Source organism: Rhipicephalus microplus, chromosome 1, assembly GCF_043290135.1.
Source record: "Rhipicephalus microplus isolate Deutch F79 chromosome 1, USDA_Rmic, whole genome shotgun sequence".
Taxonomy (NCBI): Eukaryota; Metazoa; Arthropoda; class Arachnida; order Ixodida; family Ixodidae; genus Rhipicephalus; species Rhipicephalus microplus.
The window spans coordinates 266258663-266279420 of NC_134700.1; the positions used below are offsets into that span (position 1 = coordinate 266258663).

General features: G+C 43.1%; 1 protein-coding gene across 2 annotated transcripts; it reads right to left on the reverse strand.

Annotated features, from left to right (window-relative positions):
- Positions 1–6175: 6175 nt before the first annotated feature.
- LOC119187803 (BOS complex subunit ncln) lies at positions 6176–20642 on the reverse strand. 2 transcript variants are annotated; one of them, XM_037435896.2, is made up of 14 exons: positions 20334–20642; positions 19259–19449; positions 19015–19159; positions 17489–17583; positions 15517–15600; positions 15301–15404; positions 13352–13440; positions 12649–12773; positions 11887–12077; positions 10212–10332; positions 7967–8124; positions 7616–7669; positions 7435–7513; positions 6176–6960 (listed from the first exon to the last, which is right to left on the reverse strand). In XM_037435896.2, the coding sequence occupies exons 1-14, from the start codon at positions 20506–20508 to the stop codon at positions 6898–6900; spliced, it is 1674 nt and encodes a 557-aa protein (XP_037291793.1). In that variant the 5' UTR covers positions 20509–20642; the 3' UTR covers positions 6176–6897. The 2 variants fall into 2 exon arrangements, with proteins under 2 accessions (XP_037291793.1, XP_037291785.2); XM_037435888.2 differs by having other exon boundaries at positions 7967–8133; positions 20334–20641.
- Between the last annotated feature and the right edge of the window lie 116 nt (positions 20643–20758).

Below are 20758 nucleotides of genomic sequence, written 5' to 3' on the forward strand. Positions count from 1 at the left end.
CACTTCGACACCGAAGCTGACACAGAAGTCCGCACTGACGCGAGTAACTTTGGCCTCGGAGCTATTCTCGTGCAATATCAAGATGACGTGGAACGCGTCATCGCCTTCGCTAGCCGCACGTTGTCATCTGCGGTGTTGTGCCACAGACATGTTCCTCGTTCGGGAGCACGTCTCACAAGATCGAGCCCTGTTTCGACGAACTGTCTCCCCCCCCCCCCCCCCTGCCAGCGCCGCCTTCCGTGCAGAAGAACCGTGCAGTTCCGGGGATAACGTCGCTTCCTCCGCCGAACCACTTTGCAGTTCCGGGTATGGCTACGTCTCCCCCAACCTCTGCAGGCCTATGGAAGTCTCAACGGGCGGAGAGAGCGGAACGGCTACCGATGGTCAACCAGCATCCCTCCTTCCGAGCCGCGCTGACGGCTGACGGCTCAAAACTCCGGATGCATTGTCTGGCGGCGGGGGTGCTGTTGTGCCACAGACATGTTCCTCGTTCGGGAGCACGTCTCACAAGATCGAGCCCTGTTTCGACGAACTGTCTCTCCCCCCCCCCCCCCCGCCCCCCTGCCAGCGCCGCCTTCCGTGCAGAAGAACCGTGCAGTTCCGGGGATAACGTCGCTTCCTCCGCCGAACCACTTTGCAGTTCAGGGTATGGCTACGTCTCCCCCTCCGAGCCCGAGAACTGGTCTGAGAGAATGTACCAAAGACGCTATTTAAGGCCGAGCCGGCCCCATGTTAGAAGGATTTTGCCCCAGCCGACGTTGTCGTGCTGGCTGGCGCTGTACAAACGACAACCTGCTACAGTAAACGCTCCTTTTGTTGCTGTTTTCCAAACGGATTGCCTCCCTGTTTCACCTTCGGGCTAAGGCTTCAGCGAAGTCCGCTCGACGGCTCGCCGCTCTTCGCCACCGCTACCATCGCGACAGAGAAAATTCATAACAGCGGAGAACTACTCGACGACTGAAAAAGAATGTCGGGCGGTTGTATGGGCCATAAGCAAACTCAGGCCCTACTTGTACAGACGCCCCTTCCGAATCGTCATCCACCACTCTTTCAGCTGGCTAGCGAATCTGAAAGATCTTTCGGGCCGTCTCGCAATTCGTTATAACGATGGTTTACATGTCTGGCCAGAAACACACCGACGCTGTCTGTCTTTCCCGCGCACCCATCGAGGTCGCTGTAGAAGACAAGGATGAAGACTTCAGCTGCCTTGCTATTCTCGCATCATTAAACGTGGCTGAACAGCAACGCGAAGACTTAGAATTACCTCTGATCGAATACCTTGAGGGACGCCGCCCACAACCCCCACGTCAGTTTGCACGTGATTTGTCATCTTTCTGTCTACGCCAAGACATCTTCTACAAGCGCAACTTTGATCGAACGAAAAGTGTTTACCTCCTCGTTGTTCCTGCTGCTCACCGCGATGATATTTGGCGTGCTTGTCACGACGAGCCATCGTCAGGGCATCTTGGCTTCACACGTACTCTGGCACGGATCAAGGACAAATACTACTGGCGGAAACTCACGAAAACCGTCCGGCAGTACGTCAAGACATGCACAGCCTGCCAGCGCCGCAAAAATCCAACGATGAAACCAGCCGGTCTGCTTCAGCTTTTACGACTCCCTCACGCGCATTTTAAAAAGGTCGGGATGAATTTACTCGGCCCATTTCCGAAGTCTACGGCTGGTAACCGCTGGATTGTGGTTGCCACCGACTACTTGACCAGATACTGTAAAACACAAGCCGCCCAGCGAGAGCTTCCGATGTGGCTGACTTTTTTTTTTTTTTATCAAGAACATCGTTCTCCGCCACGGTGCTCCCGCTGTCGTCATCACAGATCGTGGCACTGCTTTTACGGCACAGTTGCTCCGAGAGATCCCGTTGCTGAGCGGTACGACGCACCGAACAGCAACTGCGTACCACCCGCAGACTAATGGGTTAACCGAACGCCTTAACAAAACGATTGCAGATATGCTTTTGATGTATGTCGTCAAGGACTCGGAATAATTGGGGTGAAATCCTCCCGTATATAACATTTGCCTACAATACGGCTTTGCAGGAAAACACCGGCTTTGCTCCTTTTCGTCTGGTTTATGGCCGCGACGTCATCACAGTGCTTGACACCATGCTGCAACCAACTCTGCCGGACATGATTACCCCAGATGCAGATGTATATGTTCAGCGTGCCGAAGACGCCCGGCAGCTGGCGCGCTTTCGCATTGTATCGCGGCAAAATCAAGATGCTCACCGGTACAACACCCACCACCCCAGTGAACCACTAACATTGTGTAGACATTCATAGTACGTTTTTCGTAGACGTTGTAAATGTTTCTTAGATATACATAGAAATCCAAACCCGCTACTATGAAAAGCTCGGCCGAGTAAAGTTGCAGGTACATTGCACATGTACTCTGAATGAACATTCAATATATATACATAAACATCGACATTTAGTAAATAAAAGGTTTTTCGTGCCCTTCGCACACTTCCCGCTTGTCGTCGGTGTGTTAGACCTGCGGTCTCAGGGCAGTCTTGCTCATGGGGAGCATGTCTCTGGGAGCGCATGTCTTGCTCATGGGGAGCACATGTCTCTCGGAGCGCATGTTTCTTGCACACAAAGTTATACATGCAGCAAGCCTGAAGAAAGTGTGTGGCTGGGAATAAGTCTGCTTTGTTTCTCTTGAACATCCTTTCGTCCTATCTTTTTTTTCTAGTTATTTCTGTTTTGATTTCTCCTCTATTTATTAATCTATTTTCCTTGCACTTTCTACTTTTTTCCTATCTCTTCCTTTTCTACATCTCTCTGTTTCTCCCTTCAATCATATTTTCTATTTTTTATGTGGTTTTGCTTGTGTTACGTCAAGCGATGACAGCCCAGGCCTCTAAGGATCTTTACACTAGAAACTTCGGGCTGCATGATTTCGCGCTACCATATGCGGCAACACTAGCGCCACGCATGTTAATTTTATGGTAGTTCGCACGCTTTACCTCCCCGCGCATGTAAATGTATGCTTCACGCACGCTCAAATGTTACGTGTCCATTTATGTTCCGAGCATTTTTTAGACTTTACATGCCAGTATATATTTATTATTCTAAACGTCTACTGAAGCGGTTTTGGAAGACAGAAATTTCTGCGATGCATTTGATGTCGATAGCACGTATATGCGACATCATTTGCGACGTCTAGTTTTTGTCTAAGATGAAAGTGTACACGACGTTAATAATGTGTAGGCTCTCTAGACTGTAAGGATGGCACATTGTGTGGTTGTTGATTAGATGTTATCGATAGACCTATACGTATGGATCTTATTTCTATGTTGAGTGGATATCAGTGGTTCACGGGGACAAAGCAGTGATATACGAACCCGGCGACCTAGTCTGGTTTTGGACGCCTATACGTCAACGTGGACGCTCAGAAAAATTATGTCGGTACTTCGGACCCTACCGAGCTCATCGCCTTGGGGAAGTGAACTATGATGTTGTCCCAGCAGACACGTTGCACCGTTCTCGTATAGACCACGCTCCTCGGATGTGGTTCACGTCTCCAGGATGAAGCCTTACTATTCGCGTCGACTGCAAATTAAGAACTTTGTGATGTGGCACTTGTTTTCAAGACAGTTGTACACTTCTTTCTCGCTTTTTTTTTTCATCTCGTCCTTTTTATTTTCAATGGACACAGACATTTTTGACTACCTTTCGTTGTTTTTCGGAGCTGCGGCATTCATTCGATGCTTCTTTTTTTTTTTTCCTTTGGGGAGAGGGTAATGCCACGCTGTGTTGGTTGCAAAAGAGGAGAGCAAAGAAGTGAATGGCTGCTGTGGCTGAATAAACAGTCGTCCACCTCGAGTTCCTGTCTATCGTTTCCTCTCGCGACAATGTAGACCTTTTCACTCGAGCCTTTCTGGGCGCCGCCATAGTTCTCTTTGGGCTGTTGTTAGTGCGCGTGACCCTCCAAAAAAATGCACTGCCGAGGCAGTGACATCGGCTTTTGTACCCTCGTGCAACAGCCCAGCAAGAAGGAAATCCTGTACTCCATAAAAAAAAAGGACCATATTCGTTAATTGCAAATACCTTGAAATTTCAAATAATCTGAATTCGTGTCTAAGCGAATTCGAATCGAATGCTGTAGTATTCGTTCGAATATTCGATGCACCCGTATATTCGCTATTTCCTACCCTGTACGTATCAGACATGATGCTTTTTTTTTGTTATCCACATGTTAGATTTTAAATATAACAAACAAAAGAAGAGGCGACAGTTCAGGAAGAGCATTCCTTGTCGCTTCCTTATTTCCTGGTGTGGCCTGCTGCAGGCGTCTCCGCTTCAAATATCCGCTCAGCAAGCGAACCCGAAGCCTGTGACAAAAGCAGGAAGCAATAACCTCGGCGAATGTTTATCAACCAAACGCGTCTGACCCTTCATCACTCCCGCCTAGCCTTGCATCCTCTTCTTCTTAGAGGTCAGAAGTCTCTATGGCCTTCGACGCTATAGATCGCTGTAAATCCCAGACGTGCGTACTATGACTAATCGATGATAATGGTGCGCACATGCTAAAATCCTTGCTGCACAAACCATCCACGTTTCAGGGCATGCAGTTTTTACGAACCCTTAGAATCGATGGCCTGTTTGACGCCACCATCTGCACAAAATGGCAATTTCACGGGCACGAATATTTTTAATGATGCAGGAGATCACATGCCATTAGCAGCAGTGCACTCACAGAGCCGCAGCATTGAACACATCTGATGTCAAGGTGGACAGCAGTTCGGTGTGCGTAGCACAGTGTTGCATAGTGTAGTGCCATACTTGTGGCGTTGGAATTTCGAGGGGACATCGATTATTCTAAATATCCGGGCTCAACTGCATTAAGTGCAATATATGCTTGCATTAAAAATTCTTTATTACTACTGAAAGAGGCAATATGAAAGTGCATATGTAATGCCAAAGGGCCCTGTGGACGGTGTATGGGCATTCATATGGCTTTTAGTGCAAAATGGATGCAAATTGGACAAGTAAACAAGAAATTGATACACAGGCACAGCAGCTTTTGTATGAATTTTGAAAGTAAATTTCTTCAATTAGCTCACATTGAGCATTCTTTCAGAGGAGTCTTTGGCTCATGGACATTTAACGTATCTAAATATACTAGGACAAAGAAATCGTTTCTCAAGAGTATGCTGATATAAAAAGGTTTGTTGAATTTCAGAAGTAAAATTAATTACTGTTGAAAGAAGCAGATATTTGACTCAATAAGAAATTATGCAGGAAAGCTTAAAATTACAGGATACAGGAGTAGAAAGCTTACTAACCAAAATTAGCATTGCAAGGCAATATTAGTTTCGTAAACTGCACCTAATGAAGCTACAATGAACAAAATTTTAGTGATACTTTTAACTATGTCTCGGGGACTTTCACAAAGCCATTCTAGCAAAATCACACACGCTTTTAACTTTAAATGCTCTCATTATTGCAGCTCAATATAACTGCAGGTCTGTGAATTTCATCCTTTCATGTTTCTTTACATTCATCAGTCTAAAAACTTTTATAAGCATTTCCGGTCCTATGTAAAAAGGCCGCTCCTAAGTCACACTGTTTGAAGGCAAGGAAGGCAAGGCACACGCAAAAGCAAGTGTTAAAAGCATGCAGGTTTTCACATTTTTTGGCCACGTTTCCTTCTTTGTCAAAGAAGAGATTCCAATAACAGTAGTTTTTGGGATAAAGGGGGCCCTAGGCCAAGCATCGATATAAGGGGATGTCTGCATGTCCTTAACCCTTTCCATTGAAATTAGTGTGAAGTACCATGTACCATCCTACGAATGATGACAAACTCATGAAGAACAATGTTAAAATGCTCACTGGATGCGAACAAATTTGTCATTACTAATCATAAGCATCTTAGCTGAATTATTATCCATAACAATCTCGCAGTCAGACCCATCCCTACACTGCCATGAAGAAAACCTAGATCCACCTTGTTTAGGGTGGCTCCCTGAAATGCTGCTTCAATAAAAGTAGTTTGTTGACAATTAAAACTGCGTTGTTATCATGATGCCAAAGTAAGGGACAAGCACAAATGAAAGCAATCTAGCCTAGTTAACCACTCAGTGGTCGCCTATTTGGCTATGAACCAGTGAGACCTCTACTTCGAGAGACAAGTACAAACAACACACACAGAGCAACATTCAGAGTAATTTAATAACTAGTACGTACGACTCACATGCAAAAAAAAAGGCCAACAATGACAGTTGTTTCACAACTCCTGAGGGCAACAAACAAATAGACTGTACATCAATTAAGTCCAGACCACGCGATACCGACGAATGTTTTTAACAGTCTATCTTTGCATCCCACCTGATTGCAATTCACTACGAAATACTTCCTAAATGTGCAAAAATGTGTATATACATTACTATTTACAACCGGGCAGTACACAAACAGAAACAACACATTCTAAAACGACCGCATCAACATAAAGGCATGACAAGTCGCTGAAAAAGGCAACAATGCTACGACACTGTCAGAATCATTCACGCACGACATACAGCCCTAAGTGTGGCACAATGCAAAGCTGGCACTTTTGGGAGCTCCGTCCCAGATAGAGACAATCACCTTCACTATTCCATTAGAACCCAAACAACTCATGCTCTACAGCAGCTGTTAAAACACAATGAGGAACGAAAGACTGCAATACGTAATGGAGATATAATGGTGCTACAGTCTGGTGCTTCAACAGGTACACTTAATCAGTGAACACACAGGCATGTCCTCAAGCATGAAGAGTTTCTCAAGGATGCTGCCAGCATTGACACCGGTCATTTTCTAATGAGCCTATGCAATGAAGGTGCAGGGCAAGAATGGAAGAGCACCGTCCAAACTGATTTGGTCGGCCGTCGAACACTTAGTTCACTTTCGCCTTTGGCTGGGAGAACAGGCCCACAACCCTCTGTACATGGTGAAAGTTCTGTGGGATAAACAAATCCAAAAAGCACGCAACCCCTGTATTCTCAGCTATGGAATGAAACACTATCAAGCCTTAGTACATGCCTAGTTTGCAGTTAGATACCTCATTTCAAAATACAGCTGACACAGTTTACATTAACTAAAATTGCAACAGTGCATTACATAAACATGGAGAACAGCTATGCTGCTTCATTTTTATAACTATCAATATAATCTTGGCATATTAAAAAGTTATGGTGGTGGCATTACAGTGAATCCATAATGCATTAACCTAAGTTTAAAGGGCCCTGCAACACTTTTTTGAGTAATAACGGAATAGCCCAGCTACTAGAGCATGCGCTTTACTAATTGAAATTTAAATGCACAATATCCTACGTGAGCTCGGATGCTGTAATCTTTTTACAAAACTTCATTTCCTACTATGCTGACCACCATTCATGCTCAGACTTGTGAGCTTTGATGAAGCAGAACTTACCACAATGACAAGGTACACAGTTCCCAGGTAGGCACCAATAATTGCTGCCAGAAACAAGTCAAACACAGCTGGCTTGACACTGCATATTGAAAGAGAAAGTGGTAAACTTGTTTCATTTGGTCCAAGTGTTAGGGTAGAGTAAACTCTCAGAAGCTAACAGAAATTTAGTGCGTGCACTGACCTGTATGCATTCATGACAGCAACTGGAGTATCATAAAACACAACTTCAGGATCCCTGAAACAAGATGCAAACAAGAAATTTGCTTAAGATATATTCTACATTCTCATGCTACAGAAAAACTATGAGCGCCATTATCAGTTATTTTAACTTCAATGGGACGATGCCAATGATCCAATTACCCGACAAGAAAGGAGAGCAAGGAGAAATACTCACGCACACTACTACTTATCATTTCTCACTTACTCCCATTTATTGCAGCAGTTCCAAAAGCATCAGCTAATTGTGGCAATCGGGAGATGACATCTTTGAATGCAGCAGATTAAACTGAAAAGGCAAAAGCAGGAGCATCACCTCTTGTCTGGCCGGAAGGCCGACAGGCGAACTTCCTTGAGGTGCCGTGCAAGCGCCTGCTCGAGCATGGTGACCAAAGGTGTCTTGCCCTTTGCCATTAGCTGGGCACCACGCGGCTGACTTGATAGCGTGTCAATCCAGGCACCGAGGTAGTCCTCCTGCACCCCCTGTACATCATTACCATTATTGTCATAAGCCTGACGACGCCCTCTGAAAGGAAAGGCCTCTCTCATGTTTCTCTAATCAACCTGGTCCTTTGCTTGATGCAGCCATGTTATCCCTGCAAAGTCCTAAATCCAGGGTTTGTACAGGTTTCCAAAGCAAAATTTCAAGGATATTCAAGGACTTTCCAGGACCTGCTGAAAGTTTTTCAAGGACTAGAAGTAGCATGCTTATAATAAGCACTTGCAATAAATACATGGATATTGCAATTATAAAAAAAAGAGCGTAGTCTCGATGACTTGTCGCACCCTCTCTATAGGGAAAAGGCACGATGCCATGTCAGAAAGTTACGCGCTGATTGGCTTCAATGCGCATGTGTAGTCAGGCCTTAAAGGGGCCGTGCCACAATATTTGTGGCTTGCACGCTCTTTGCTGCGACCTTTAATTACAGCTCCAATAAGCAAGATACACGCACCAAGGTTCATTTATTCTCGCTGTATGATTTGTCGCCTTTTTGATATGGACAATTTTCAGTTCTTGTTTGTGGGGATCGAGTTGGGCAAGTACGTAGCAGTGTAGCTGACTTAGTCACGTGATCACAAAGCTTTGCATGCGTCATGCCGAGTATTGTTAGCTCTCGTACACATGTGCCACACAAGCACCTGCAAAACAAACTCGCCGCTTACTGCAGCAGACACGATGCTTTGCCGGTATGTACGGGGCGGAAGTCCGGAGGTCACTCACCAGACTACAGATCTGGTGTGACGTCACTAGAACTTTCGTTGCCCTTTCTACAGAGCTACGTCAGTGTTGGGCGTGCTGGCAATGGACCTCAATTAAAGGAATGAGCATTTAGGTACACTTGGGAAGTGACTTAAAATATATTCTTAAACCCACACGGCGCTTGCTATAGCCTTGAAGTTTGATGGCACCACCCAATAAGGAGTGTCGACTTGTGCGCAGTTGACACTCGCAGCACATTGCTCAACAACTGAGAAGTAATAACTGTGACAGTGGTTAATTTACACTCATCCGGTGAATACATGTGTGTTTATTTCTAGAACCCTTCTGGGTTTGTTTAAGCAGCACGCTTCTAATGTCGAGCTGTGACAGTGGTTCATCAGCACTCGTCCTCTGCACTTTCTTTTCGTGCGTCCTTCGTGCTTGAGCGGCGCGCTGCATGTATGGGGTTGCTTGCCCTTCTTCGTGTGACATTCTAATTTCTTGCTATCACATTCACTGCTTCACCCTCGCCACAAACTTTTTTCACATGCACTTTTGCTAAATGGGACCATGCGCACCCGCCACGCATTACTGCTTCAGAAATAAGGAGTGACAGGTTCACACACCGATGTACCACATTTAGGAGGTCGCGATGCCGATATGAAAGTGCACTGCTTAAGAAATTTAAGGATTTCCAAAGATGGCAAAAAATTTCAGGACTTTCAATGGCCTTGGAAATGAAATTTTCAAATTCAAGGGTTTTCAAGGATTTCAAGGACCTGTACTCTGAAATCACATCTGCCCACCCAACTTTCTGCCTCCTCCTCTAGTCACACACGTGCCTTCTGTAGAAATTCAGCCAGTTACTCTTAATGACTAGTGGTTATCTTGCCTTAATGCTACATGCCCTGATCATGTCCATTTTTTTTTACACTCATACCCATTTGTTCCGTGACCCACTCTACTCTCTTATTGTCCCTTATCGTCAAGCCTCCGTACAAGGTCATGAGAATGCAGTAACGGGGAGACGAGAAAAGTAAATGCATTCACAAACCAGGGTGCACTAATAGGTGCATACAGATGTTTACAAAGAACCACTTTCAAATACTGAATCATATGTCGACTATTGTCTCATTTCATGGCTAAAAGGTAAATGTTAAGTTGACATGGGGTTTGGGCAGTAAAAGCATCAGGCTTATACGTACATATTTTTGACCCATTCAAGCTATTCTGTTAGCAACTGAATGCCAAGCAAACAACAAGCCCTTCATGAACAAATTACATACAATTGCTCTCGCTTATCTGGGGCACCATGGAAATGAGACATTGAATGCAAAATGCATAGCATCTGAAAACAGACCAGGCTTTCACGGAAGACTTCTAGACTTGCTTCACTGTCTGTCACATTGTAGAGGATGCGAGCCAAGGCTTCAGCAATCACTTTCACATTCCGGGCCAACTTGTCCTTTTCAACTTTGTCACTGGAGAAAACACCACATTAACATCAGCAATACGCTCACAAGTCAAGCCAAATAAACCTATTTGACTCAAATGCAAGGCCACTGCTGACACATGAGTGAGAAAATAGGGCTCTACTTTCATGTACAAACAAGCGAATACTTATAGAAATATCTTGGTGAATGAAAATTGTGTAAACAAAATTGGAACTTAAACAGAACAACTGCATCTCATTTTCTTAATGATGTATTTGACTGCAGCACTCTTGTATGTCTTCGTTAGTAAATGAAACTCCTGTTAAAAAATCTTCACTCTCATCTCAATGCATTCTAGCCTCAACAGATAAGCAATTTTGTTATAGCTCAAACACGTCCTTATCCTATTGCATCACTGCCTGAAAGGTCTCAAATCAGTGCATACGTCTAGCGGCAGCAGCACCGTAGTCAAACTCATGATGAAATCGGTCGATTTGAAGCTCATGAAATCTTAACAAAAGAATATCGATATCAAAGCTAATACACAGGCATACGTAGTTCAACCAGCCTTCGACAACAAAGTAAAATGCAAGTGACAAGACGGGCCAGAGAAACTGTTTGTTGGGCGAGTCAATACGACGCTGTAAAAAAAAAACCATTAAAATGGGGACACAATATGTGAAAGCGACAACACAGGCCTTCGTCTGTTGTGTCCTTTAAAGGGACACTGTGGAGCAAAACGATCTTTCTTGTATATTAGTAAAGTATATTAGTAAAGTATTATTTCAAAATCCCGAAAATACCACTCTTACCATGACATGACACTTGGTAAGCGAGAAAGCGCGCAAAGAGAAAATGAAGGTGGAGACACCACTGCAAGATTATCCCACCAAACATCATGGCGTATTAAATTTTGAAGGTGTCTACTGGAGTCCTACAAAGCTTCTACTCAATAAAAATCAGTACATTGTCATCTGTGGGTACCACAGAACTAGCACATGAAGTTTTGGAAAATTTTATCGAGCCAATGTCGCGAAAATACTATGAATAGATTTTGAAATTTAGTATGTGCGGAGATCTCAGCACAAAATTTAAGAATGAAATTTTAACCTTGATTTTTTTCACTAATAATGAATTTATGACAGTGAAACTTACAGCATTAGAGTTCTCAGAGTTCAGTTGATCAATCATGACCAAGTCACTGATTCTCTTTAGAGTCCCTTTAAAACAAAGATATGTTACGAAAGTAAGAAACATGAAATTGGCTGGCACAATTCTGCAAAATATCGTAAGTGTGCAAGACTGAGAAAACAGGAATAAATGATTTTCACTAAATATTTATAGATGTACAATGCACTACAATCCAACAAAGTAACTCCCAAGAACGAAACACACTGTTTTATGATCATGAAAGCAAGCAAGCAGACTACACAATTGCAGCAAAAAGTGTCTGCCAATCAAGTGCCACAGTCACCTTCAGCTTCTCGGGTGATTTCCGAGTGAGACAACAGCACCACTGAGTCGACCACAAGCACATTGATTCTGCCTAAAGCGATTCTGCCAAAACACAAGGCACGTCTTTTTGAGGAGTAAGCGTCTCACCGCGTGTCGAAAATGGAACTGCGGCTCGGTGACCGATGACTGGGAAGATGGGAGACAGTAAAAGCTGGCAGGCGACGCATGCTAAAGCGCTCATGCTCCCAGGCCAGGGTCTCATCCGCCAAGTTGATTTTTTTATGCACCATTGACACCCGTGTAGCAGGTGAAACGGTCTCCGACACTTTCTGCAGTTCCTGCGTGCATTTACACGAGTCACTACTATGCAAATAGTAAGTATGAACTTTGCAGCTCAGGATTAAAAGTGTTCTTGGGAGATCATGCCTGACGTGCAACGTTTGGATGTGAAAGGCACGGGAAAGAAGAGTAAAAGTAAGGAGAAGGAGATAGTATGTACGTAACTTTGAAAATACTATTCTGCCCCTACCCCTTCATTTTCTACCACAATGTCACTCTTACACTTTCTATCACAATGTCCAAGCAGGCAAAGGGAAAAAAACTTCATGTTTTCTTGAACTGACACAGCACTATGCAAAGTGTCTAAACCATGCCACACTACTTGCTTGGTAAACTAAAAAACCCCACCTAAAGGCCAAGCAGCACAATTCGTACAATACTATATTTTCTTTCTTTTGTCAAAACAAATTTAAGAAGAAAAAAAGAAATTGCGCTTTCACTACATCTGTGCTATGAACACAATATCTGGCCATCATCAACATTTGCAAAAAGAGCCATTATAAGTCTGATAACAACAGCTCAAAACTGTGGAGTATAAAAGTGTTCTTACCAAGATGTCAAGATACCTACATTGAATAACCTCGATGTTGCACTGCCTTCTTTTGGAGGCTTTGACACATGAACGTAAAGGTCATCTCCACTCCCTAGAGAGTCTAAGCACATAGTAAACAACGAGTCAGCCAGGAGACTTCCCTCTGTAATTAGAGAGGCAAGAGAGAGAGAGCTGAAACATAACAAGGTATAAAAAAACAAGCATATTGAGTGCTTCAAGTGAAAGCTTTGTCCAATATTTGCTTTATGATTATCAAGACTGAGCAATGCCTGTGCACGTAGCAGTTGTGTCATCAGAACAAATACATAAAACAATCTTCAACATGTTTATCTGCTGGCATCCAAAATCGATCTGGTTCACATCAATATAGACTCAGTGTTGACCTGATGTTACTTCAGGATCTTAAATGAGGCAATCGGGGTCTATCCTCAGTGCTACTACACGTGTTTAGGGTAAGCTATACATATTTCTAAATACCACACATTCTTTTTTTTCCTCACACTGCCGGCTCCTTGCAACTTATGCCTGCAGTTTAACAGTGTTTGACAGCGTTTAACATCAATCAAACAAAAACTTCATACTTGTAAAGCGTACGCAATTTCTGGGATGCTGTGCACCACTTTAAGAAATTTGCGGGACAGAAACAAATAAACTGTGAAAGAAAGAAAACTCAGCATGACAGAGTGTATGTATACTTGTGAATAAGTGCAGAGTATTCACCTGTGCTGTCAATGTTGTCTTCTATCCATTTTTTTGTGCCGTGATAGTTGAACTTGCCTCCAGCAGAAATCAGAAAAACAAGATTGAAGCTGAAAATTTCCAATTAGAACAGGTGCTTTACTTTTCGTTTACACTCTTTTTACACTCCTTGCACTCTGTCATATCCAATAAATGTATCATGTGATTAAGAAGCTACATCAGCATAAAAAAATTATCAAAGGCAAATGCTTATCACACAAGTACATGCCATGATAATCACATGCAGTAAGGGCATTGTCTTTTACCTATGAAAGTAACACGAATTTTTAACTGCTACAGTTTACACACAAGCTAGAAAAGCGCTTACATCGAGGCAAACATATAAACATTGAGGCGTTTCTGAAGTACGAAGAACTACAGTACAATCACAATGAGCACAGCGAAACAAGGTACGAAACAAGTTACGAAGATTGACAATGACGTCCAACTAAGCTTCATTGCAAATAGCACAGATAAATAACCAACTGCTACATGTCATATATAAATAATGTAACTAATATCTGATGGCAAATGTGAACGAAAAAAAATCATGTGTTGGAAACAACAACCCAAGACAGCGTACCACATTCAGGCATACATAGGCAAACGAGGTCATTATCAATCGAACCAACAAAAGGTCTGCCAATGCAGCTGCCTTTTGCAACAGCTGCAGCTTAATTACAATAATTATTGTACTGTCTTCTGAATTAACATCGGCTGAAAGTTAGACAGAGTCTCCGTTACCGTTTTGAGCCTTTGTCTCATCATTATGCTTTGTGCATTATAATGAATTACAGTATAACCCTGTCTCACACTTTGGTTGAGCAAGACACTGGCTTTCTATAGTGACTAGTCATTTTCTTGACAGCATTCGTTCACTACTGGAAGGTGAAATGTATTGGTCCACACGCTGTAGTGGAGCCAGAGCACATTATTAGCAGCCCGCTACATACCCCTCAGCAGCAGTAGCTACGACTCTATACACACTTTTTCATTCTAGTTGCGATGACTTCTGGCCAAAAGAGAGAAAGATACATTGCTTAAGACGTGATTTTGACCTTTTACATAGTCAGATTGTTTTGACTTAATGCGCTGCATGTGACCGTAATTAATCACTTTGTTCAAGGCACTATGATGTTCCACAGGTCACTCGGTCTGGCACGTTCCAGGACCATCAAAGGTAATACCAATTTTTCTTAAGATGACTACAACATCACAGTGATTGTGCACATACCTTAAGCCTACAATGTCATTCTTTATAGGGAAAAGTGAAACATCACTGACAGTAGAATAGGTGAATATTTCATTACATCTTTAATTATGACTAATTACCAAAACACACGAAACAACACATTCCTTCATTTTCATTCCTAGAATGTAATATTTGATTGATTGATTGATATGCGGGGTTCAACGTCCCAAAACCACCCTATGATTACGAGAGGCGCTAGAATGTAATATTTAGTGCCTCGTTGTTATGCTGTGCGAATTTTACGCATTTTCAGACAGTGCATTAAACTTCGCACGTTAAGGGGTCATGATAAGACTAACATCTCAAAAGAAGAAAGTAGCAACAAACTAAAGTAGGAAAGAAATAAAAAAATAAGACCCTTGCACGTAAGGAAGCAATGCAACTGACCCCACAGCAGCACAAAAGACAGGTTGTAGCCACAGTAGAACAGAGAAATGACCATTTTGCAAGACAGCACATATGACAGCGTCGCAAGCAAGCAGTGGTTGTTTAGCTTGAAAAAAAAATATATTCCCCACACTGACGAAGGTGTGTGGGAAGGGGGATTTTTATGCAAAGGAAACTTTCTGGGAACATGCTCAAATTGTTTACAAACCCAATACGCGAAAAGCTCAGCACCTACAGGCTAATGCATCGAACTACTGTCAACTTTGAGTTTTCTCCTCACTGGTGTACTTACTGTGGATGTGTCCTCGAATTAGTGTACAATCTTGAGAATAAGCGGGCCAGTTCAAGAAGGGCAGCAACCCCACTACCATTGGAGTCCGCGCCAAAAGACAATGCCTGCAGGGGTTAGAGTAGTGCAGTTACGCAAGGTGGTAGATGCGAAATCAGAAGGCATGGCAACCATACTGGTAGTGCATCTGTGCTCTCCCTGAGTGCAGAGTGAACTCACCGGACTAACTCCGAATGAATCGTAGTGCGCCACAATAACACCTGTTGGCAGCTGCTCTTCAACGCCAAAACCAGATAGCTTTCCCTGAAAGGAATAAAAAACGGAGTTAGGCAAATTATGAAATTTTCAGGAGAGGTAACGTAATGAGTTCCAAGGAAAGAGACATGCACATGTGCCAGGAGAGAAAAATGTATCCGCTGAGGTTGTTCACAGGAGGTGCGAGTAATTGCTATTATGCACTCGGTACACAACTCGGGTGTTAAACATATCATCAACACTTTGCGCAAGCCCTTAGCCAGAAGAGAGGCCTTGTGTGACTTCCAGAAAAACTACAACAATGTGCTTCCGGCTTCCCCCCCCCCCCCCTCTTTCCTAGCGCCATCAAAGGGCCACAAACACTGCCGCCGCCGCGCTGTCAAGCCCCCTAAGGCAGTCGGGGGAAATCGCGGTTAAGCTCCGAAGCACCCCGCTGCAGGTGTCGCACTCGAGCACACTCGGGTGTGCTTCTTCAGAGTTCGGAGTGCGCTTTGCGCTTTGTTAACGAGCCCAATGCCTTCATGTGTGACATGGCTATGCACGTTGATATTTGTGGCCTTGTGAAGTGCAACTTGTGATGTCTCACTGTTAGTATGAATGTCGACGTCAAGTGAATGTAATCTTTCACAGTGAAAACAGCTGCGTCGCGCCCTTATGCGTCCGCAAGCCTGTGACTGCGAGTGCGACAAAGGCAAGAGATCAGCTGTATGTCGACCATAAAATATTTCCATGGACAGAAAACGTGAAAATATCAGCTTTTCGGCCGGCTGGAGCTACTTTGTGTGGATAGAGCTTGGCTAGATAACGACCCCAGATACTAGCACATGCCGTTGCAGCGTGTGTAGAAGCGCATGAAGTTCCAGAAGAATAAATTTTCCATTCTAAGAAGACATCTGTCTCGCTCTTTACTTTTCTTATCGTAAACCAAGGGGAACGCAGGTCTATATTTTGCACTCGTGAATATTTGGTCCATGCTTGATTCAAGTAAAGGCGTTCTTTTTTCTTTTGGATGAAATCTGAATGTCGTCGTAGCATGCGGGGTCGACGTAAAACTGCGTCGTAGAACTAAGGTTTTTAATACGTTATTCCTATTGAGATTTTGCCGGGACCTAACCGATTCGTTGTAAAATGCACGTCGTCGCGAAACTGGGAGACGTATAATCGAAGTTCCACTGTAGTTACAAGCACTTTCTATATGAATTAGTTATGTCCTCTTCTACACGTATTTGCAGCCACAACAAGATGTATTCTAGCAACCTCTTCATCATAAATGATACCTCTTGAACAAGCTCTCCAGCTTGACCCATGTTGACTTTTGCCAGTTTAAATGTTGCTGAGTTCATGAACATCAGAAACAGTAGCAGAACGCAAATCTGGGACTACATGACTGCACTTTAAAAACATTTCAAGACAGACACAAATGTCGGATATCAGATGTACAACTATGTGCACAATATGAGAGGATTCCCTTGTGTTACTACATAAAGCGTAACTATGTAACTTCCAACAGCCACAGACAAGTTTCAACTAAAACTTCTTGTGGAGATCTTCTAAACTTGCATTGCTACATCATGTTATTTTATTCTATAATTAACTTATACAATATTCATATATTTTAACCCTTTATATCATGTCATTCAATATAAAGAAAGAAATTTCACTAGATAATGGTGACAAAATTCTGCTTAATAAAAAAAAAAGAAAGAAGGTGAGTGCAGTGCTGTATTCTATGGTCATAAGTGCCTATACATATTGCGACACGCTAAGAGGGCCATAAAAAGACATGATGAAATGCTGTCAACGCATCCGTTTGCTTACACTTGTTAACTACAAAAAAGTGCCGATAACTGCGCAATTTAGCTGAATTTTGCATCATTGGGATAGAAGAACAAGATAAACTTGAAATCAATCATTACCAGATTTTTGCCAAACTTACCTGAATATTGAAAAGCTGAATGTCTGGAATCACTTTGGCCTGACTTCCAGAGATCACCAGCTGAAATCCACTGGCCTTTAGCATGCCCCACAGCTCTGCACATGTTGAAGAGAAGAAGTGCCACAGTTTTCCCACATGCACAAACATCTCACTAGCAGACGGAATCGTGCATACTTTCACATTAAATCCAGCAAGCCATAGTATTGAAAGCTATGTCCATCTCCATCATGGCTCAGCCATTGTAGCTCTTGGGAAAAGTATGCTCTAGCAAGTAACTTTGAAAGGTGAAAAGAACAGCACCCTACATAACCGAAATTTTATACTTGTTTTCAGTTACAAATTTGTTTATGAACCATCATTATCTGCAAAACAAGAAAAAGTTTTGATGACATTTCACGTTATGCAAAGCAAAGAAATACTATTGTGGCAAATATTACAGGAATGTGAATCCAATAGGAAGACAATGAACCTTACAGCTGCATAATGATAAAATATCTATGCTTTAAGAGACAAATTTCATGATATACATAATTGTGGAAATAACATATATATGCACAGCTTTGGCAATACAGCACGGAGCCCAAAATGCACGATACAAAACATGCATATATGTCATAGCTATCTTGTGTAATCCTAGTCATTTCTTTTTATTAACAACAACATTGTCACACTAAATTACTACAACTGCATAATAATATCGCTCATACACTGTTAAAGACAAATTATGAATGGTAAGCAACAACTACATCAGCTATCTCATGAAAAGAGTGTTACAATTAATTAAGAACTAAGTGAGAATGAATGCTGAAGCTGAATACTACAGCACCTTATTTTACAATGCTGTGAAGACAAGTGAAATCACTACAGAAGCTATAACTGCCCACGTGAATGCCAAACAAGCTCCCACTGGCTATTGTTCAGGTCAAATCTACTGAGGTGTTATGTTGTCAGATACAAAGATTTGTACCTGTGACCACCATATCAAGTTTTCTCCTATTCTTCTCACTTTTTAGTGATGTAACACTTAGCAAACCATGCAATCTTACAAGCACACAATCTCTGTCACAGCAAGGTCCCAGAAAAGGCAATGTAATGGTACTAGACACATTCTATGATCAAAAGTGTCAAATGAGACCTTTGAACCAGAAAAAATATAGAATCGACCATATATACCGCACAATGCAACCAGAAAAATACGTAATCAGCTCAAGCATCTGTGGCACAACAGCTAGTAGAATAATGAGAGGAGTTTTTTTTTTGTTTAACAATAAAAGCCGCTATTGCAATCTGCTTCTTTTCACAAAAATTCCTCACCATGTCCCTTAGTCTTGCCTTCCCTCATGGAAAGTAAAGGCAGTGTGTGAGAATTATCTCTTTCTTGCTTATGATAATTGTCAGGTTATGAGTGCAACAAGAAAACAGACCATTTCAGTTCGCTGTGTTCAAACAAAATTATGTCGTTCAACAATACAGCTGGCTTTTCCTACCTAAACATTCTTAGCATTTCATCACCCACACTTTTGTACCTTGCGCAACACTGGTTGTTCTGCCATTATCAGACGTCCTCTGGACGCTTCTGTACATGTCTTTTAGTTCATCTGTCTCGTATGCAAAGTAAACTGGCACAGGCACAGCATCCTCTTGTAGTGCATGTTCTAACTCCATCAAAGCCTGCAAGGTAACAGAAAAGCACACAGATACAGTAGCAAATAGTCTTTTCAATGCTCACAAGTACATTGTGTACGCATGTAGACATGCAAGTGTCATTACCTTTAGCTTATCTGGAGCAACGTCACTGAAGTTTTGTGGCAAGAATATGAGAACACCAGCTGCCCCTTGCTGGATAACTTCATTGAACTGCCCATGAGTGAGGTCGGCAAGCCGTGCTATAACAACTTTTCTGTGGTAAGATGATGAATGTAATGTTCTAGCTTCAGTGTTCACAACAGAACTCCTAGATCCTGAAAGAAGAGACAAGTTCATCGTTACTCAATGCAGTTCACAGCCAAGAGAAGTTCCGATGTGGCACTACTATGCTACCGTAACGTAACAGGGTTCGAGACGAATGCTCAATGTGGGTGAGATCTGCACAAATGTTTGATATTCACTGTAATTGCAAAATGCAGAAACACGGGAAACTTATTTTATAAAGTCCTTAAGGCTGCTTTTACCATGAGTAGCGTTTTCGAAGGTCACAGTACCAAGGTTTGCGAGCAGTCTAAGTCAGCTCGCATGCTGTGTTCAGAGCAAACATTCAAAGCTGCTTAAGGCAGGCTTTCTGATAATCTAAGCAGCGAAGCAAGCAGATGATGGGCGTCAATAAAACTGTGGGCCGTCATGCGCGCATTAAATGCCTCTTACTAAGGATGGCCTTTTAATTTTTGGCCAGACTGAAGAAAATTGAAAACTATCCAACACATTTCACGATACGATAAAGAAAAAAGAGAGGGGGGGGGTGTAATGTATATCGCATAACGTAAAGCTGAACCTGATCGCTGTAGCTGTTTTTCTTAACGTCAATTTCCCGAGGTCCAGGAGAGAGCATGTGATCGTCAAATGTGAGGTCATTGCCACCTACTTGATGGCGCGCTGCAGGCACGTCCGACCTAGATTACGCATTTCTAGAACCGCAAGCAGAAGTTGCCGAAGCTATGACATAAAAGGATGAGCGCACTCAGGGGCTCGGCGAGTCCGTGTGGAGGAAGTAAATGTTTTTCGACGTCCTTCAAGACTTTCCTGCAAGGGTTCCCACACACCTGGTGCTCGGCGATTCGTCTCAGATACGAAAATCTCCGACGGTGCGGCGTGCGAACAAGTGTCTGGGCGCCTCGCGCACGCTACTCACCGTGCACGGTTCCCTGCAAGTCGTAGTGCTGCATGCGGTAGACGGTGAACTCGTGCGATCCGAGCACGGGGGCGACCGGCGAGATGGCGATCAGAAGCGGCACAAAAACGATCACGTAAAAAGGCAGGTTGCCTCGCAGGAACTCGAAGACCCCTTCAGCTCCGTCCAAATACATCTTGAAGCAGTGGCGCTGCTTTTGGAAGGGAATAAGGAGTGTAGAGGCCGAAAAACGCGTAAAGCTGCTTTTGCCGCAGGATTAACTAATGAAAAAGTTGGACCGAAACCCCTCGCCAGCCGCAGCGAGCACCGCAGCACTCCAAGCGGTGTGAAACTAAGTTATCTTCAAGTTTATAATATTTTCGACTCAATGGCAGGCTTTCCATTACGGTAAAACGGCATACTAACGTTATCGCGCGTAAAAATAG